This window comes from Elephas maximus, chromosome 17, assembly GCF_024166365.1.
Source record: "Elephas maximus indicus isolate mEleMax1 chromosome 17, mEleMax1 primary haplotype, whole genome shotgun sequence".
NCBI classification, from domain to species: Eukaryota; Metazoa; Chordata; class Mammalia; order Proboscidea; family Elephantidae; genus Elephas; species Elephas maximus.
Genome location: NC_064835.1, coordinates 67,141,046 through 67,162,567, shown reverse-complemented (window position 1 = coordinate 67,162,567; position 21,522 = coordinate 67,141,046). Strand labels below are relative to the sequence as shown.

Genomic DNA, 21,522 nt, shown 5'->3' with positions numbered 1-21,522 from the left:
GAAGACCAAAAGACATACCTGGATTCCTGGGGGCCCCCAAACCAGTTACAGGAACTGGTGGAATAGTTAGGTGTAGACCAGGAAACTCACCTAGAACCTATTGCCCGATGTCATGCCCTGATTTCATAGTTACTGGCAGTGAGGACTTCCAAGGAAACCCTGCAATAACTCCAGCCAGTTATATGTATGTGGCAAAGGGAAGAGGCTGGTAGGTATAGGTCATATCTAAGGAAAGATGGTGGCTAGGGAAGGGGTGGGTGGGTGTGGGTCATGTCTAAGGAAGATGATGGTGGCCAGCTTGGTTGTGCCACTTTAAAGGCATCCCTCTGGCCTCAGCTGAGCACTAAAGGACAATGACAGAGGGGTGCTATATTCTGAGAATGTTTCCCAACTTGGCCTTACCCACCTGTGCTTCACTATCACCTCTTCGCATTCTGTTTTGACTTGTTTCTCATGCGTCTGACCTCACAACTACCATTTAGCCTTTCCAAATAGAAGCCATTCTCTCTACCTTCAAGATCTCTGCTTTGTCCCTTGATGTAGAGTTTAATGTCTTCTGTCAAAAGAATCCTTAGGCTTGTTATCTCACTCATGTATGGAAACCTTCCAGCCCAGAGCCTGACCCACAGTAGATGCTCAATAAATGTTCCTTTCATCCCACTCTCAGTAACAGGTCCCATTTACTTTTGCAACGAGACCCCCATGTGTGTGACTGATCATTGCAGATTGCCCTAGGAGGGCAACCAGCCACCTCCTTTCTGACTGGAGCTCCAGAAAGTTCACCCCAGAGGCTTTGAATTCCACCAGCATGGAACCCTGATGAATATGATTTCATTTCAGATGTTTATACAGTAGTTTAAAAGCCTAAGTTTTTAAAAAGCTAGTTACTGTTGGAGCAATAAGAAGGTGGAAATACCCAGCCTCACTCTAGCCTGTCTGTTCTCCCTTCCTTTGGAGACGCATTCTGAAAACCAGCTGATAATTTGATGCTAAACAGTTATACTTGGCTCTGGGATTCCCCAAAAATGCTCCTTAGACCTGGGGGAGGTTAGGAGAAAAAGCAGAGTGAGCTCATTCAGGCCCTAACTCTGCTCTTTTTCCCACTACCTAATGCAAATGTCACAGTAGGAATGTAAACTCAGCTTCGGGGCTTACATCAGCTTTTGGAGGGTTTCAACAAGCTGCCCCCAGATAAGCCGAGGGGATATTTTTCTTTTCCCTCTGGCCAGAAATAAATATTTATCTCAAGAAAGGACTGCCAAGACTTGGAAAGTATTTGAATGATTTAATCACCCCTATGAAAGAATTCTCTCTGATTTGTATGTGAAATGGCTAATGAACTTTAATCCTGGTTTTATCCCAAATCCACTAGACAGTCACTAACTTCAGGGAAGAACTTCGGGAACTTCCTTCTTCACCAGTCTGAAAAGGGATACATTGATCCAAGGTCAAAACCCAGAAATGTACATATTTGAGCGTATGGTTCTAGAACATGGACCCAAAACAGTAGATCAGTAACGTTCAGAAGATTCTTCAACCGTATCATTTAAAAAAAAAAGAAAAAAACAAACCAGTTGCCATCATGTTGATTCTGACTCATGGCGACCCCATGTGTCAGCATAGAACTGTGCTACATATGGTTTTCAACAGCTAATTTTTCAGAAATTGGTGGCCAGGCCTTTCTTCTGAGGCATCCCTGGATGGACTCAAACTGCCAGCCTTTCGGTTAGCAACTGAGAACTTAAACCATTTGTGCCACCCACAGACTCCAAACCTTATCCTAGAGCTCTTCAACCTTGTCCTGGAAGACATGCCTGCTGCCATTATCCACCCTCCCCCGTTCCAGGTCTCGACCATCTGCCTCCAAAGTGGGAAGAGCCCCAGTTCCTGTATGCTTCAGGCTACATCATAAAACTACCTGAGTTGACCTTGGGCAAGTCATTTCAATAAAACCTGGTTTTGAATTCCAGCTCTGACACTAACTGGCGATGCAGCACTAATTCAATTATCTAAACTGAGCCACCATTTCACAAGCTATAAATAATATCAATAGTATCTCTCTCAGAGGATTGTGGAAGGATCAAATGAAATCATGGGTCTATAGTGTTAGCCAGAGTCAGTATACATATAAATATACGTGTGTGTATGTATGCATATACATACATTTATGCGCACACACACATTCACTGAAGTTTCTCATTTTCTTAGGAATTCCCAATGTCTAAAAAGATGTTAGTTTGGCAGAACAATGTAGTATAGCAAGCTGACATTTTTAAACTTTTCATCTTTATTTCCTCTGATTTTAAACTACAGATTCACATAGTCTATTGTAAAGGCATGAATGCCCATGTCATAATATAATGTCTGCAGATTAAGTGCCAACTATGTGCCTTGTACTTTAATTCACTCTTACTTAATCCCCACAACAACCCTGTGCAATGATGTCATCATCATCACCGCTGACAGATGAGGAGTTTGTCCCTGCTCACACACACCCTAGTAAGAGCAAGCCCTGAGATTTGAATCCGAATCTGTTTAACTCTGAAGTCTACACTGCCCCCTATGTACTCTCTAGACTCAGCTTCAGGGATACTCAGCTCCCAAGTCTGGGATATTTGGCAGTTTGATGTAATAACACTCATTAACCCCAAATCCTGATTTAAATCAAGCTTCAATTCAGTTTCAGACACTTATAGATCAATGTTTTAGGTTAACCTATGTCATGGGTCCACCACCCGTCTGTCAGTTCGTCATACTATGGTGACCTGCACGTTGTTATGATGCTGGAAGCTATGCCACAGGTATTTTAAATACCAGCAGGGTCATTCATGGTGGAAAGGTTTCACTGGAGCTTCCAGACTAAGAGAGATTAGGAAGAAAAGTCTGGCAATCAACTTCCGAAAATTAGCCAGTGAAAGCCCTATGGATCACCACTGAACATTGTCTGACGTAGTGCTGAAGAATGATCCTCCTGGATTGGAAGGCAACAATGGACTCAAGCATGCTGGTGAAGATGGGGATGGCACGGGATGGGGCAGCATTTTTTTCTGTTATACGTGGGGTTGTCATGAATTGGAGCCAACTCAACAACAACCAACAACAACAACCTGAAATCTGAAATCTCTTTAGCAACAGTCAAGAATATTTATATTTATAGATCATCTAAAAATTCCCCTTCACTTCTGGTTTCAAACACCTGCCCCTCCCTAATTTTTTCCCAAATCACAAACAAAAGCCAAGTGGCACATCCAAGCTCCTGGTCTCCACTTCCCCTACCCACTTCTAACAAACAGTGAAATGGCCGCCCAGAGGGCAGAGGAGCATGGGCCTCCATTGTCCTCAGAGTGGATTATACCCCATAAACGTGACAGCACAACTGGCTTTGGCAGAGTTCGCAGAGAGGCTGGCACAGCCCCCATGCCAAACACCGCCCAGCCAAGGAGCAGATGAGGAAGGCTTTGTGCCCTGTTTCCCAAGTGGACGTTCCAGGAAAGAGTCAGATGATCTGCGTTATGGAAACCAAATGGCCCTCCTTTGTTTAGAGAGAGGGAAAAAAAGCCACTCATTTTTGTGGTAGAGAGAAAACAGGCTCCAAACCAAACAATCCCTCTTAGAGCAGTAACTGCCAGCTCTATCCAGCATGGCGCACAAGCCTACCAGGCTGATCAGCACTCTGGTGGTCGGGGTGTTGAGGTGGTCCTGCCGCGCCGGCTCAATCTCTTCCATCCTCCCGAGGAGCCCTTGCCCTGCTTGGCTCCAGAAATACTTGGTTTCACAAGCAGGAAAGGAAAACGAAAGGCAGGGGCAGGGAGAAACATCTACTTGGCCAAGTCAATGTAGTCCTCTCACTCTTTTCTAGTTGGGACGCGGGAAGGAGCAAAGAGGGCTTCAGAGAGAGCCCTGAAAGAAACTGTGGGTGCCACACAGGAGCGTGGGCCCACCAGCCCCTGGAGTGCCCCTGGCCATGCCAGCGGCAGCATGCTGACTCGGTCACCCTCCTCGGCCTGACCCAGCTCTTCCCACAGAACGCAGCCAGGAGTCACGAGGCTGTCTGTGGCTGCACTGTGGCTCTCCACGGCTCTGTTGGCCAGCTCTGTGGGCAGGAATCTGTACTCCCAAGTATCACTAGTGCATATGCAACAGGATAACCCGTGGCTAAGAGAAAATAAATATAGGTTCTGGTCAGCCACGCCTGTCCCGAGTTTGGAGAGCCTCTGAATGAGGAAAGAACACGGGAGTAGTCACTTCTAGTCCTGGCTTTGCCTCTAACTTGCTGTGCAACCCTTGGTCACTTTTGCCTCTCTGAGCCTCTGTTTTCCTATCTGAAAAGTGAGCCTAATGATTCCCGTCCCACCTTAGTTCACAAGGTCATTATGTGAAGGAAATGAGGCAGGGTTCTTCTCAAGGGTGGCAGGACACCTGGTGGATAAGCACGTGGAGTCTGCAGCCAGGCGGCCTGGGTGCAGATCCACCGTCCTCCGTGAAACGCTGGACAAGTTAATTGACCTCTCTTGACTGTTCCTCACCTTTAAAATGATAGTACTAATACCCCATAGCACTGCTGGAAGGTTAAATTTGATTATGTGATACATGAGAAGTGCTTAGAGAGTGTCTACACGCAACATGTCCCTTGTGAGTGTGGCTGTCATTATTACCAACAGGTAGTGTCATCGTTGTTGTTAGCTGCCATTGAGTTGGCTCTGACTCATGGAAACCTATTGAACAGCATGTTGTCTGGTCCTGCCCCATCTTCATGATCCTTGGTATGTTTGAATCCATGGTTTTGGCTAATACTGTCATCATATCCCCATTACCCATTGCCATGGAGTAGATTCCGACTTGGAGCGACCTCTAGGGCAGAGTAGAACTGCCCCATAGGGTTTCCAAGGCTGTAATCTTTACGAAAGCAGATTGCCACATCTTTCTCCCCCAAGGAGAGGCTGGTGAGTTCAAACTGCCGACCTTTCAGATCGCAGCCTAGTGTTTAACCACTGTGCCGCTAGGGTTAGTAGAGTGTAATCATAAGCTTTATAATTTTACTCAACATACCCTCACCCTTTCTTCAATATTCCATAATCTGCTTATGACTTTTAGGGAAAATTCTAAAAGCCCCACTATGGTCTATACAAGTTTGATCACCTGGACCTATTGCCTTTTCTAGCCTCATTTGGAGCTATTTCTTGTCTCACTCAAATTCAGCAACCTCATTGGCCTTCATTTAGCTCAGAAGATCTGGGCGGAGATATTGGAACCCTCATACATTTCTAGTGGTATATAAAATGGTGCAGCCACTGTGAAAACCAGCTTGGAAGTTCCTCAAAAAGTTACACATAGAATTACCATATGACCCAGCCATTCTACTCCTGGGTAGATACCCAAAAGAATTGAAAACAGGGACTCAAACCAATGCCTGTGCACAAATGTCCATAGCAGCACTATTCACAATCGCCAAATGGCAGAAACGGCCCAATACCCATCGATGGATGAATGGATAGACAGAATCTGTACAATGGAATGTCGTTCAGCCATAAAGAGGAATGAAGTACTGATGCATGTTATGACAAGGATGAAACATAAAAACATCTTAAGTGAAAGAAACCAGTCATAAAAGATCACGTATTGTATGATTTCATTGACATGACATGTCCAGAGAGGTAAATCCATAAAGACAGAAAGCAGATTAGTGGTTGACAGGGCCTGAGGGGAAGGAGGAACGGGAATGACTGCTGATGGGTTCAGGGGCTCCTCTGGGGTGAGGAGAATGTTTGGGGACTACGTAGAGGTGGTGGTTGCGCAACGTTGTGAATGTACTAAATACCATTGAATTGTTCACTTGAAGATGGTTAGTTTTGTTTGTGAATTTCACCTCTTGGTAAAGGAAAAAGAAAAAAGATCTGAGCCTTTCCCACCCTGGGATCTTTGCAGTGCCTGCCGTGCCTCTCCCACCCCACTTCATCATGTGACCTTCGGGTTTCAGCTTAACCAGCCTTTCCTCAGGGAAGCATTTCCTGACCTCTCAGATAAGGAGGGCAGGTGCCCTCCTTCTTCTTCACAATTAAAATTAAATAATAATTTGTGCTGTTCCTAGCATGTCAGCAGCTTCTTGCTGCTTTGTTCATTGCCAGGCCTACCACAGAGCCCAGCACACAGTAGATACTCGAGGAATACATTTTAAAATAAAAAGGCACTTGTTTAATAACATTAGCATCTGCAGCTCCTATAAAATCCGTGCAAGCAAGGACTGTTTCTCTTCTCAAAGCCTGTGTCTCCAGCGCATAGTAGGTCTTCAGTGGATGAACAAATTAATATTTGAGTTGTTGTTGTTAGGTGCCATCAAGTCGGTTCTGACTCCTAGCGCCCCTATGTACAACAGAACGAAACACTGCCCAGTCCTGCGCCATCCTCACAATCATTGTTATGCTTAAGCCCATTGTTGCAGCCACTGTGTGAAATCCATCTCATCGAGGGCCTTCTTCTTCTTCATTGATACTCTACTTTACCAAACATGAGGTCCTTCTCCAGGAACTGGTCCCTCCTGACAACATGTCCAAAATATGTGAGATGAAGTCTCACCATCCTTGCTTCTAGTGAGCATTCTGGCTGTACTTCTTCCAAGACAGATTTGTTTATCCTTCAGGCAATCCATGGAATATGCGATATTCTTTGCCAACACAGTAATTCAAAGGGATCAGTTCTTCTTTGGCCTTCCTTATTCACTATTTGAATAGTTGAATAAATGAACAAGTGACTTGGTGTAAACTCCTTAACTTTCCACCACCTGAAAATTTGCCTAGACAGCGAGCAAGAGCACAGCTGTCTACCCTCTTCCTCCTCTTCCAGGGTGCTTTGCACTCAATGTCCTCTTGCTCCTCATCCCAGGTAGCTCTGCTCCTTAAATCCAGGCATGTAGGACACGAGGCTTCCCAATCTCCACTCAGGCAAGTGCTTAGTGTCAGCCATATTCTGAGGTCCGGACTTGCAAATGTCGTTAGAGACATCACCTTCACATCAAAGGCCAGTAGCAGAATACCATCCTTCAATAATATGTGTTACCTTCTGTATTCTAGTACACCAGCTGTGGTCGAGTCGACGCCAACTCACGGCAACCCCATGTTTGTCAGAGTAGGACTGGGTTTCATTGGGTTTTCAGTGGCTGATTTTTCAGTAGTAGATCTCCAAGTCTTTTTTCCAAGACAACTCTGGGTAGACTCGAACCACCAACCTTTTAGTTAGTAGTCCAGCGCATTTTCTAGTATAGGTAGTTGTATTCACAGCTTGATTAAAGGGACAAACCTTATCCATCTTCACATCACCCATAGGTCCTACCACAGTTTTTTGTACAGAGCAGACAGCCAATAAATATTGAGTCATAACAGAATGACTACTGGATATTGAGTATAGTCATTTTCAGCTCTGTCCCTGGACCCGGAACCTGGGACACAGTAAAATTCTTAACGAACCTGAGATTAAAGCTGTTTTTTTTTTTTAACTGTGACTATTAGCAGTGTCCTTACCAAGGTCAGTCATTCACATTTCTGAAATACTTCTCCAAAGTTGTGACTTTCTCCGCCTTTATTGGCGGGTCAGCTAAAATAGTCATCATTGTCCAAAAAAAGCGGCTTAAGCTTTTCCCGTCATTCACTGCCATAAGAGCAGGTATATCCCTATCTCAAGCCCCCCATCTCTAATCTGTCATTCACAGCAACAGCTGCTAAAACTTCCAAAATCATCATTTCAGTTTTTCTTCAAAAACTTCCGAACTTTTTTTTTTCACATCTTGTTGAACTATGTCCGGATCCCTCCATCTAACACAAAGAACTTGGATCAAACTTCTTTCCATATTGATCTTTCCAAATTCTAATTATATCCTACCCTGCACCATATCTCTTCCTTGCCTGACTCCCTATCGTGTATGCTATTCCTCCCAGCAAGAATGCCTCGTACCCATCTCTCTTCCAAGGTACAGCTCAGGCTCAGTGTTCCCTGTGATCTGACCACATCACCCACCTAAGGGAACTCCCTACCTTCAATATTGTTTTTAATGATATTTTTGCTTAGCCACTTCTTGCATTTGTCAGTGAACTTTTTACGTGAATATGACTTCTGGACTTAGACAAGTAACTCCTTGAGGACCAGTCCAGTATGTTCTTGTTTCCCCTCAGTTATTCCCTGTCTTAAGAGCTCAGCATCTATTAGCTCACTGATTGACTCGACTGGACATGTGGGGTCTGGGAACTGGTATTCAGGTACAAGACCTTGAGTTCACTGCTAATGGATGTTAGAGCACAAAAAGATTTTTTTTTTTTAACTACAAAAAGTTCTTTGCTATTACTCAACCAAAGAGAAATGAAAGCCTGATATATGCTACAACATGGATGAACCTTGAAAACATTGCCCCATTGCTGTTGAGTAAATTCCAAGTCATAGCGACCCTATAGGACAGAGTAGAACTACTCCATAGGGTTTCCAAGGAGCGGCTGGTGGATTCAAACTGCCAACCTTTTTGTTAGGAGCCAAACTCTTAACCTCTACACCACCAGGGTTTCCTTGAAAATGTTATGCAGAATGAAATAAGTCAGTCACAAAAGGACAAATATTGTATGATCCCACTTAAATGAAATGTCTAAGATAGGAAAGTATATAGAGATAAAGTTTATTAGTGGTTACCAAGGGTTGGTGGGAGGGAGAGGGAAAGGAAAGCCCAATGCTAAGGGGACACTGAGCTTCTGTTAAGGGCAATGGAAATATTCGGGAACGGTTAATGATGATGGCTGAACAACACGACGAACATATTTAATGTCACTGAACTGTACACTTAAAGGTTATTGAATTGGCAAATGTTTTGTTACCTATATATCTGCTACAAAAAAAAAAAAGTTCTTTGCTTTTCTAGTGTCTCCTCGGAATTGGTTGAGGGTCTCTAGGGATCCCTGAATTTGAGGTTATAAATTTGCTTTACTCCTCTTAATCCAGTGACTTCCTTTTTACAGATGAGAAGCCCTTCACAGTGGAAGATACGTATCTGCTGTGTCCAGCGCCTGTCTTAAAAGAAGTTGGCATGTAAGTTTTCCCCAATGATTGAACCTCACAGCCAAGGAGGAAAGAAGAAGTAGAGGGACAAAGGAAATGGCTTTCTGCATTGTCATAATCGTATTTATAAGGTCACCTCCGCAGCAAGCCTTTCTCTAGACCCATCCGGTAATGATGGTCATGGTGAGCCCAGCAATGGGATAAACACTTTACAGAGAATGTCTCATTGCATCCTCCCAGCTTCCCAAGGAACCAGATACTCCCATTATTCCAGTTTTAGAGCTGTGGTCCTGTGGGCAGGAATCTACAGTCCCCAGTATTTCTAGTGAGTGTGCAACAGGGTAAGACATGGCTGAGAGCATTTAAGCAGCTTACTCAAGGCCTGGCTTGACCACTACTACATTTGTAGAAAGCTCACACTCCCAAAGCACTCTCATACATGTTACCTTAACTTAGCACCCTCTTGGAGCCCTGGTGGCCCAGTGGTTAAGAGCTGTGGCTGCTAACCAAAAGAGCTTATCTATGAATTGTCTGGGTAGTACCAAAGCCACTCACATCAGATCACTGGGAGTCCAGATAACACCAGCAGAACATCAAGCTTATAGCTTGGCCAGTTTATCCCCACTGAGTTGGGTCATTTTTTAAGAATACTTGGTCCTACTATTGCATGTTCCCACTTATATGAAATATCTAGAACAGGCATAGTGTATAGAGATCAAAGTCTATTAGTGGTTACCAGGGGTAGGTAAAGGGAGGGGGAAAGGAAGACACAATGCTTAGGGGACACTGAGCTTCTGTTAAGAGCATTGTAAAAAATAATAAATTACAAAATAAAGGAATACTTCATCCTACTATAATGCGGCAAGTAAATTAAATGGAGCAGGCTTTGCCCATTCAGTGCAATTTGCTGCAATGCAGAAAGGTCCAAAGGCACTGCCTTGACACAACCAAGTGCATCCTGCCATCTCTCTAGAATGTTAGAAGTGGGTGGACATAGTGACCACACCCACATTTTACAAATGGGGAAATTGAGGCCCCCCGGGGGCGTGGCTTTACCCCTATAGACAGTTAGTTAGGAGAAGAGCCCAAAGGGCGCCTATGTCCCTGGCTCTCAGCCCATTGCTCATTGCACGCTATGCTGATCTCTCTGGTTCCCTCGTTGTCATTGCAGGAAAGCCGCACTCCAGGTCAGCATGAACGATGGCCTCTCTTTCATCTCTAGCTCTGTCATCATCACCACCACACACTGTGTAAGTCATACCCTTTCCCTCTGCTGAGGGCCTCATTATCATTATCATCAACAACATTTCTTAAACACCAGTCTTCTCCAGAGGTGTCTGGAAAGTTTTCCAGTTTGGTGTTCTGTCTGCTGAGCTTTTCTCCTGGCATTCCTAGGCCAAGGCTGGGCCAGATCAGGGGCTGCTCTTTCCCTGGTGTATAGAAGGAATGCCTGGGTTGGGCTTCTCCGACTTCCCCATTTCTGTTACGGAGGCGAGGCCTGAGGCACTGGCTTGACTAGATGGTAGGCTGGAGTAGTGAGGGCAGATCCATGGTTGGAGTGGGTATAAGAAAGAATGGGCAGAAGCCTTTATAGAAAGCACTTTTCCAGGGAGTTTTTGATAAAGGAGAACAAGAAAAGGGGACGGTAACCGGAGGAAAATGTGGAGTCTACGGAGAATTTTTTATTTAAAATGGGAGAAATTGGAGCTTGTGTATATGATTGTGGAGATCATCCAATAGAAAATGGGAAGTTGATGAAGCAGGAGAGAGGAGAAGGAATCTATGCACTAGGGATTGTGAGACAGGAGTGAGGACTGCATCCTCTCTATCCACTCCTTGGATGGCCCTTCTCTGGATCCTTTATGTCAGGCAGTTTTCTGTTAACGTACAAAATCACACGCAGAGCTTTTTAAAAATATTGATGTCTTGGCCTTATGCAAGACTAATTGAACCAAAATCTCTGGAGTGGGGCCCTAGGTTGGGTGGTTTCAAGGCCCCCTTAGAAGTTTCCAAGAACTACTATAGCCTACAAAGTCACCTGCTGTCAGTCTCTCAGGGCTCAGCCAGTCCAAGGTGGCCAGGGTGTGGTTAGCTGGCATACAGACCATTGCCCCTAACATGACCAAAATAATCTTTGTCTGAATATTTCGCTTCTTTCAGCTGTTGTATCTCTAGATCATTCTAGAATGATCTCAAGATCATTCTAGAGACTAATGTGTTTGGCCTGATGGTCAGCTTAGACAGGTATTGTGGCCACTTCCTGGCTGGCCTTTGGAAAGCATGTTTGAAGATCATCCTCAGTTATTGGGGTTGTGTTCTTAAAATGTTACAGTTGGACATGCGCTAGCAGGCCTGCACTGAAGCCAGATAAGATGAAAATGAATTGTCTCATAAGAGAGGAGAAAACCAGGTCTCGTGATGAGCAACAACTTCCCCCCACCCAACTTTTCATCCTGTGTTGGGAGCAAACCAGTTTCCTTGAAAAAGCAGGGTAAGCCAGTCCAATGGGTTCAGGAAGAGTTTTACTGGGCCAAAGCAAGAGGCTAGGTTTGTCACAGAGAAGTGTCAACACTGAGGAATATCTAACTCTCAGGCAGCCAGTTGACCCTCAAATCTGGAAACCTGTGTAGGATACCACCCAATTTAAAAACTGTATGCAGAAACAGTGAAATTTCTTCAAGTGTTCCCTGCCTGATTCTTTTGGGTACTTATAACTTTGTTGACTCTTTTGGAACCTCCAACTTGCAGGAAATGATTAAAATACCCCAAATCTAATAACTCCATTCCAGATTCCTTCCAGCTTTTGAGTGATCCAACAATTTGGATCTGTAGTTCTCATTATGTCTGAGCATACCACAGAGAATCAGACACAGCCCTTGGGGCTGCAAGGGCAGGGGAATTGGGAAGGGAGAACATCTCAGGCCTATGGTATGGCACATACAGGGTTATTAATTTAAACCCTGGACCTGTAAGTCAAGGAGAAAGGGTGCCTTTACCAATGCACTGCAAAATTAAAAGAAATCCCTCTACATCTTCCTGATTCATTCCACCGTCCAGTTATATCTTTAGTACATGTCACTGAGTTTTCCGTTCAGTTAATCCTTGATCAGTACCACCTCGTAACATCTGCAGTATTCCTCTTTTCACTTGAAAATGCTGTATGTGAACAACAAAATTATAACCAACCTAAGATTTGAGACCCAGGTCCATTCATTCATTTAGTCAACAAATATTCATTGATCAAGCACAACATGCTAGGTACTGTCCTGGGTGCTTAGGTTACATCAGAGAATACAACAGACAAAAATATCCGTCTATTGTGGGGAGAGGGGTTGAGGGCAGATGCAGGCGCAAACAATAACCTTAATAAATAAAAGATATACTGTGTTAAAAGGCAGTGCATGCTATAGAAAAAAATAACAGAGTAAGAAGGTTTGGGACTACTTGGGTGAATGGTTCTAATTTTAAATAAAGTAGCATACGTTGAGAAGGCCGCGTTTGAATAGAGGCTTGAATAGTGAGGAGATTGACCATGAGGCTACTGGAGGGACAGCATTCTAAACAGAGAACCCTGACACTAAGGCCCTAAGGCCAGAGATACCTGGTATGTTCAAGGATGATCAAAAAGGCCAGTGGTCACTGGAAGAGAGCGAGTGAAGAGATCAATAGGCAGCAAGGTAACAGAGGATGGAGGGTGTTAGATTCTTGTAAGGACTTTGGCTTTTGAGCAGAGGGGTGGTATGAACTAGCTAACACTTGAAGATCATTCTGGCTATTGGAACAGCCCATGGAGTGGCAAGAAAGGAAGTATCAAAACCAGTTAGGAGACTTACGGCAATATTTCAGGCAAAAGATGATGGTGGCTTGAATCAGGAAGGAACAGTGGAGGTGGAGAAAAGTGGTCAGAGTTGGGTATATTTGAAGGTAGAGCTCATGTAATGTATTTCCAGAAGCACTAGATGTGGGCTTGAGAGAAGGAGAGGAATCAAGGATGGCCCCAGAAGTTTTGACCTAAGTAACTGAAAGGATGGCGTTGCTATCAGCTGACAGGAGGAAGATTGCAAGTGGAAAAGATTTAGTTACGGAAGGACAGGGAAAATCAAGAGGTAGGTTTTGCTATTTACTAGTTGTATGACCTTGACCAATTTATTTAGCCCCTTTGTGCCTCAGTTTCCTAATTGGTTAAATTAGGATAATAATAGCTCACATCTCTTTTCAATATTTTAAATATTAAATAAAATGATATGTACAAAGTGCTTAGCAGAGGACCTGGCAGGTAGTAAGCACACAGTAAATGTTAGCCATTATTATAGTGGAAGCTTCGTCAAAATTATTGAACTAATTGTTGACTCCTCCCTTTAGAGTCCCATTATAACAAAGGGGCTCTTCTAAGACAAGTGTCCCTAGGAGTACATGTATAGTCATTCAGCCAAGCCCTGATGATTGAAAGGGCAGACAAGATGACCAAAATCACCCCAGGCAAAGGACTTGTATTCAAACATAAAATGCCAATCCCCAACTGGACTCAACACAGAAGCTCAAAATATTGACATTGATGGGCAAAATAGAGATGCAGGTGGAATGTATGGTCATCCAGAATATGAAGTAAGTCTTGGACTTGCGTTTGTTTCTTGGGCAGCTGGTTTGGAGGACAAGGTTTTTAGATCAAAAAATGATCCCTTGAGTCTGAGTAAAGGTTTATTCTAGTGAGTGCCGGTCAAAGCCCGCCCAGTCTTTCACCAGGAACCGAAAATAATTTTAAAATATGTAGCTTAGACTTTTCTTTTCTCGCTTTATTTGGTGCCCATTTGGACAACTGTGTCACAAATTTTCAAGATCCACAACAAATAATATCATGGCTGCCAGAAGCAGAAATTCCATGAAGTTTTACAGAAAAGAGGTTTTACCATCCAAGAGCTAAAAGATTCCCATACAAATGGTAAACATTGTTGATCTCCATGACTATAGAAAATAGTCAGACATCCGAAGTGCTCTCTCAAAAGTATATTTCAATACACCCCATCTCTTTCATTTTAACTGTCCTCCCTTTTCTTCCAACCTCTAGCAATAGATGGGAAAGAACTTTGCCTTTTTGAGAACAAAGTAAGCATGTTTAAGTAATTTAAAGAACTTTTCATGGAAGTGTCTTAGATGAACATCTTAAAACTCTGTAATTCACCATCCAAAGCACGCAAATATCAAGAATCATTAAACAGGTATTTATTGAGTTGTGTCTTCTATGCTCCATTTTCATGCTACAAAGTCACTGTCCTTAAGGAGATTATAATCCTGTTGGAGAAATGAGTCCAACAAAAATATACAAGAGTATGTGATAAAGAACAAGATCATGTGAGTTGAGTATAAATGCTAGAGGGCTTCAGAGAAGGGAAAGATGAGTGAAGACTGGAAGAGTCAGGAGGGCTTTATGAAGGAGATACAGCCTGATTGATGATTTGGAAAATGTTAATTATCTGAATAGGTAACAGAGCAGGAAGAGTTCATCCACCAAAGAGAAACCAGCCCGAGCAAGGGCTAGATATGTCTACAAGCATAATTTGTTATGATCCCTCCCAGAACTGTGACTCAAAGTTCTGGCCCTTCGTCCTTAAAAAAAAAAGTGAAAATTCTGAAAACAGGCCAATGCATTTACATTTGCTTCATCATTCGTCTCCTAGATTTATATAGGAAATCCATATGTATCTATCTTCTATTTACTTCCTCTTACTTAACTGGATATTTCCGTTATTCTTTTTTTCTTTTCTACCTTTTTGATTTGGGGGTTTATATCATTTATTTTCATTCCTTCAAACCACTTTAGGCTCTGAATTTTCCAGGAGTATAGCTTTGGCTGCATTATATACATTTGTATATTTAATATGGAAACATTACAATTAATCTCTAAATATTCTATAATGATAGCTTAGTTTTCAATTTTGGCAATTCCTTTTATACCATGAATTCTCTATTCCTCTCATTTGGTAGAAGTGTAGCTTCAAGTACTTATCCAAAAGGATACATGGATAATATATTTTCTGAGTCCTTACAAATTTATACATGTCTTTGTGACTCCTTCTGCTCCTCCGTGGAACCTGCACGGTTCCTCTGGGCATCATGCAGCTTTCCCTTCTCTGAAATCCTATAGCTGGGCATTAAGTTCTTCAGCTACAGTTAATTACATCCCAAAATCCTGTAGGTATTGCTTAGCCTCTTCTAGCATTTATTGTCACAATAATGAAGTCATAGAGTCAACTGATTTGTAGGTAGCCTTCTTGGGAAGCCAGGAAACATAGAAATTTTTCTTTGTCATAGTGGTTCAAATCTTTTGCCAGAATCTCTAAGTGTTGGTCTCTTTTTGTGAAGTATTTTGGGAACATGGTAAGCTCTTCAGTCTGAATACGGTAGTTCTTTTTCCACTCAAGAAATTTTCTCCTCTTACGTCTTTGATTATTGTTTCCGTGATCTTTTTTGGCCTTTCCTTCAGAAAAACCAATTATAATCACCCATCTATTTACTTTCCAGACTATGTTCTCCATATCTATTATCTCCTTTCTCTTTGTTTAAATTTATTTTTCTTTTTGTCTTCATTCTTGAAGCAATATGGAGTTGGAATTAACAGGTTCTGGAGTCACACCAACTCGAGTTCAGTCTTAGAGAAGTAACAGGTTAAGTCTTCAGTGCTTCTCATTTGTGCTTTTCCTCACATTTTATATCGATTTCCGGTACATTTTGATTTGGGACCATTTCTCAAGTTGGCAACTATTCTCCTAGGATTTACACTCTTACTCTTGATAACCCAGTATATAACAGTGAGGTCCAGCCAAAGCTCCTCTGTATTAACTCTGATCAGGATTTAATTTGTATCGATCACCAGGCTGGAGAATCTCAATCTTTGGACAAAGGAAAGAGAGTTAAGGTTATAGATGTTGTTGTGTGCCATCAAGTGGGTTCCAATCGATGGCAACCCCAAGTGTCCAGAGTAGGCCTGTGTTCCAGTGAATGGGTTTTCAAGGCTGTGACCTTCCAGAAGCAGATCTTAAGACCGTTTATCCAAGGTGTCTCTGAGTGGGCTCAAACGACCAACCTTTGAATTAGTAGTCAAGCACTCAACCATTTGCATCACCCAGAGACTCATAGAAACTGATAAAATTGGAGGTCACTGCAGGGAAGCTTTGACTTGGTAAGTATTGGCATAGCCTGAACCCACCTGAAATACTAGAAATTTAAGCTGTGGCAGTTCAATTAATCTGGATGCCGCCAGCCAAGAGTGAGGGCTCATGGACTGCCTTGGTCAGGGCTGGCTCAGAAGGGGTGTGCTGGAGCCCATGGATGGAGGCTAGAGTGGCTGCCTAGGAGAGACCGTGAAGGGAGGTCAAGGACCACCTCCCAGTACCATCTGGAGAGTTATGTCCTAGGCAGCATCTCCTGGTCCTTGTTTTGTAAGTCAGTTCAATGCTGTTGTCAATTGGTTTAACTTGGGAAAACACAAACCTAGGCTGGTTTTGTAGTTATATGGCTATCTAGGTAAACAGACAGCTGGCATGGCTATCCTTGCCAACATTTCTTGAACTTCACCAGCCTGGTAGGGAGGGAATCCAGTAACATGTGCTGAGTGGCAATCTTGCATTCCAACATAATAAAAATTATTGTGCTGTCTTCAGAAAAAGTAGAAATCAAAGAATTTTTCCTTCTAGTCCTTTTCCAAGGTCAGAAAAGCAGTCCATTAATCAAAATAGGTACCTGTCTTTGGGATAGAACAATCATACCAGAAGCCATATGCATATAGGCATCTTCATTAAGGAAAAAAATACAGGGGAGGTTGCTGGTGGTGAATGGGACCAAAGATATAACAGTCAAGACGAATGTGCATTAAATCAGTACTGTTGGCAAAGTGTCCAGGACACATAGAAGAATTGCCAGCCCTTGCCCTCCAAAAGTCTAGAACGTAGTTGCCAAGGTAGGATAGACACTCCAAGAGGTAAATATTACACAGCTTGTGATACAAAAGACAAGTATCACATGAATACCCAGAAATTCCTCATCTGCTCCAAAGAGTCATGAGCCTCCACATAGGCCTTTAGGTAAGTCAACTGACACAATTTACTGCCCAACATGAGGAGTGTCCACTTAATGGGACAAATGGGTTTCTTCCCACTTGCTTACCAAGAAGGCTTTCACCGCTTCCTGAGAAGGGGAGCTGGGAAGATCATCCTAGAAATTGAGGGACCAACCTGTAGACAGTTTATGACTGTGCTCACTTCTGAAACCTCTGTCCTTGAGTGTCTTTTTTCCCAGCAAGATCCTCTCCAAGCTGTTTCTCAAATCTATGAAATGACCCCTGGAGAAGACAAACAAGAAAACAAACCTGTTGCCGTCGAGTCAATTCTGACTTATGGTGAACCTATATATTACAGAGAACTGAGCTCCGTAGGGTTTTCTTGACTGTAATCTTTACGGAAGCAGATCACCCGGCCTCTCTTCCATGGCCCTGCTGGATAGGTTTGAACTGCCAACCTCTCCATTAGTAGCTGAGTGCAAACTATTTGTGTAACCCAGGGAGGAACCTTGGAGAAGACAAGTCCCTCCCAAACAACCAGTTGAGGAGGGCGGAACCAGAGCCTATGCTCCTACTTTCCTCCGTAGATTTCTCCACCCCAGCAACATTATTCTACTTCACATCCAACTCTCCTTACCTCAAAACCCACCCCTCTTCTTACTCATTTAGCCACAACCATTTCCCATAGCCTTAAAGAATAAGGAAAGACTGGACTGGAAGGGAGATATAAACCTGACTGTGAAGAGGGTTTGAATGACAGAATATAGAGTTTGGGAAATGGGAGACCATTCAGAGAAAGCACAATGCGATATTTTAGGAAGATTAATCCAACTTTTTGATGTACCAGCTATATAACTATAACAAAATAGCATTAATTTGGATGCCACGGATTTATAAGATTGGTCATTTGTACAAAGATCCAGCTCTACTTTAATTTGCCATTATTTAGGGTAAAGGAACTTTGTACCAAGAGTAGCCAATCCACAGTACTGGGGCTACAGGTGAATCACGAGAGCTTCATACTCAGTTCTTGAAAAAGGGTGGTTTTTTGTACCCGTTGTTATCACTGTAATTAAAAGTGCTATGTCCTTTGAAAGAGGTGGATTAGCAAGACACAGAGAAGGACTTGGTTGGAGAGGTAAAGTGGAAATAAGTGTAGGCTCCCTAAAAAAAAAAAAAAAAAAAACTTTTTTTTTTTTTTTTTAGGGTCAGATTAATCTGGCCAAAAATCATGGTTCTGCCACTTATTTCATGTGTGACTTTAGACTGATGGTGTACTTAGAATAGCTGGCACAGGGCTTGGCATACAGTAAATATCAATATTCATTTTCTTGCCCTGGTGTCTTAGGCTCTGTAAGAATCAACATAGTGAAATGTTTTCCAAAAAGACTCTGACTTCTGGTTGAATTAACAGAAGCATAGTATCTAAGCCTAAGGAGGTGACAAGACCTCTCAGCTTGATGACGGTTAAGACACAGTACTGTGTTCAGTGCTAAGAACACTTAAAGGGACAGCCTAGAGAAACCAACTATATGAGAAGTATCAAAGGTGGCATACTACACAGAATAATCTGTAAAATTAGGGCTTTGATGTGAAAAGAGACCCGATGGCCATTTTCAGCATTTAAAGGGCTTCCCTGAGACAGGTATGTCTGCTTTGTTCTATATGGATCCAAGGGGTATAATAGGCTGAGTTTTTAAAAGGTCTTTCTAATCAGGAGTGATCTCCCTGTTACAGGCAACATGACAACTTGGCAGAGTTATGTCAATACCATGCATGGATCACATAGGCTATTGAACTAGAAAAACTTTCAGACTCCTTCCAACATTGAGAGTCTTTGAGTCTAGTCATCAAAATATGTTAGTGAAGGAATAAGGCAAACAGTATCAGTCCTGTAGTTTGACAAAAGAGCTTGGATTTTACATTTTGAAAATAAATATGAAAGACCTTTGTTGGTGACACTGGAGGCACCTTCCCTGAGTGTGATTCAGATTGGCCACCCTCCATCCAATATAAGTGAGATTATAATTCAGACATGTTGTCAGGAGGGACATCGTGCTTGGTAAAATACAGGGTCAACGAAAAAGAGGAAGACCCTCAACGAGATGGATTGACACAGTGGCTGCAACAATGGGCTCAAGCATTACAACGAGTGTGGGCATGGCACAGAACCGGGCAGTGTTCCATTCTGTTGTACATAGGGTCGCTATGAGTCAGAACTGACTCGATGACACCTAACAACAACAGCATGTTTCAGACAGGGAGAGTGTTTAAAGCTCTTCCTGGGAACAATCTGTTTTCAAATGAAGTGGAAACATACTTTTTATTTACTAACAATTAATAGGCTAGTTAGAGATTATTCTCATCTGTTTATTAGCCAGTCTCAGTAGAGGCATACGGAACTCAAGGCATTTTTTACAGTGTCCTAGTAATTTTTTATTATTATGTTAAACAAGATGGTGTGTGGCTTCACTGTGCTATCATTAAAAACCCCCAGCGCGGTCGAGTAGAAAGGGCAAAAGGTGTTCGCTTCGGCAGCACATGCACTAAAATTGGAACGATACAGAGAAGATTAGCATGGATGGAAACCCTGGTAGCATAGTGGCTAAGAGCTACAGCTGCTAACCAAAAGGTCAGCGGTTCGAATCCACCAGGAGCTCCTTGGAAACCGTATGGGGCAGTTCTACTCTGTCCTATAGGGTCGCTATGAGTTGGAATAGACTCGACGGCAACGGGTTTGGTTTGGGTTTTGGTTTGTGCAAGGATGACACGCAAATTCGTGAAGTGTTGCATGTTTTTTAAGAGTTTTAACTCATTGTGGGGTTGGCAACCAAAGTCATAAAACAATATGTGTATTAATTTTTTAATGAGAAACAAATTTGCTCTGTAAACCTTCATCTAAAGCACAATTAAAAAAAAAAGGGCAGAAGACCACAGGAATAGCAGAATGCAGAACTCAGATCTCAAATGTTGTTTGTGAACTGAAATAAAAGTAGTTTGCCAACATCTCTGTTTTGATAACCCTTGTGTGTGTAAAAGTATCTTTTCAAATATGTTGTGGAGGATTCATGCTGATTTGTTTTTCTTGGATGTTTTAGCAATTGCCTTTCAATATTTTTATCTCTAAGTATTTTAAAGAATGCTTGTCCTAAGTTTGAAATGTCCTTATTTTGAGAGTAAATGAGAAAAAAAGATTATTTTTAAATCCGTGCTTTAGAAAACTCTGAAATAAGCACGTAGTAAGATGATTGAAATAAAAATTAAATCCCAGCAATCCATAACCAAATAAATATGATGGACGAAACTCAGCAGTTAAAAGATATGGCTTAATAGATTCTGTTTTTAAAATATCCAGCTATTTGCTATTTACAATAAAACATACACTAAATAGAATATAAGGAAACAGAAAGGTTGAAAATAAAAGTATGGGAAAATTTGTGTCAGGCAAGTACCAAAAGCTAGTGTTGCAATATTAATATCAGATAAAATAAGCTTTATGGCAAAAAAGCATTGTTGGTGTAAAGAGGACCATTATGTAATGTTAAAAGGAGCAGCTTACCTACAAGATATAATTTTACTGATCTGTACTTAATGACATATCTTTAGCATATATTAAGCAAAAATTCACAGAATTGCAAAGAGAAATTGATAAATCCACCAACACAGGTGGAGATTTAAATACAGCTCTCTCAATAATCAGTAGATGAAGCAGCCAAAAGAATTAATAAAATATAAATTATTTGCATAATGCAGTTAAACATAACCTAGTGGACACACACACAATAAAACGCCAAAGTAATGTTCTATAGGGTCCAAAAATTTTGTGTGCATGAAATGAGGCTTTATGTGGAAAAAATACCATATTTCATTGTTTCTAAGACAACTTTTTTTCACAGTTTTACATCTCTGAAATTGAGATATTTCAGATAATGTATTATAATGTAATTTACAGTGTTTTTCCCTAATTACTCATAAAATAATGAGGCTCTTATAATAGATGCATGGAGCCCTGGTGGCATAGTGGTTAAGAACTCGGCTGCTAACCAAAAGGTCAGCAATTCGAATCCACCAGCTGCTTCTTGGAAACCGTATGGGGCAGTTCTACTCACTATGAGTCGTAATTGACTCGAGAGCGATGGGTTTGGTTTTAGGTTTTATAATAGATGCATCTTATATTCAGTGAAATCTTTTCCATCAGTCTGTACTATACCAAAAGTAAAGATAATGAAAAGATATGCTGAAGAGAACTCATCATAATTTGAACTGAGAAAGTCTCACATTACCTGGAGGCAGCCACTTCCTCTCCACCACCCATCCGCATCCACAGAGGAAAATATGAACTTTAGCTTTTCACCAGTGAAGAGAGAGGGACAGGCCAAGGGCAAGATATTACATACAAATGTGTGATATGGCCAGTAGGGCTGTTGCAGGATTTTCTG

General features: G+C 42.2%; 1 protein-coding gene and 1 pseudogene across 1 annotated transcript in view; both read left to right on the top strand.

Moving 5' to 3' along the window:
* ANTXR1 (ANTXR cell adhesion molecule 1) overlaps nucleotides 1-21,522 on the top strand; it is a 258,803-nt gene that overhangs the window by 100,058 nt on the left and 137,223 nt on the right. Inside the window, exons 11-12 of the mRNA XM_049856413.1 lie at nucleotides 8,991-9,060; nucleotides 10,202-10,280. Coding sequence (XP_049712370.1) covers nucleotides 8,991-9,060; nucleotides 10,202-10,280 — 149 coding nt within the window. The remainder of the gene's footprint in view (nucleotides 1-8,990; nucleotides 9,061-10,201; nucleotides 10,281-21,522) is intronic.
* On the top strand, nucleotides 19,606-19,882 carry LOC126061263 (uncharacterized; annotated as a pseudogene).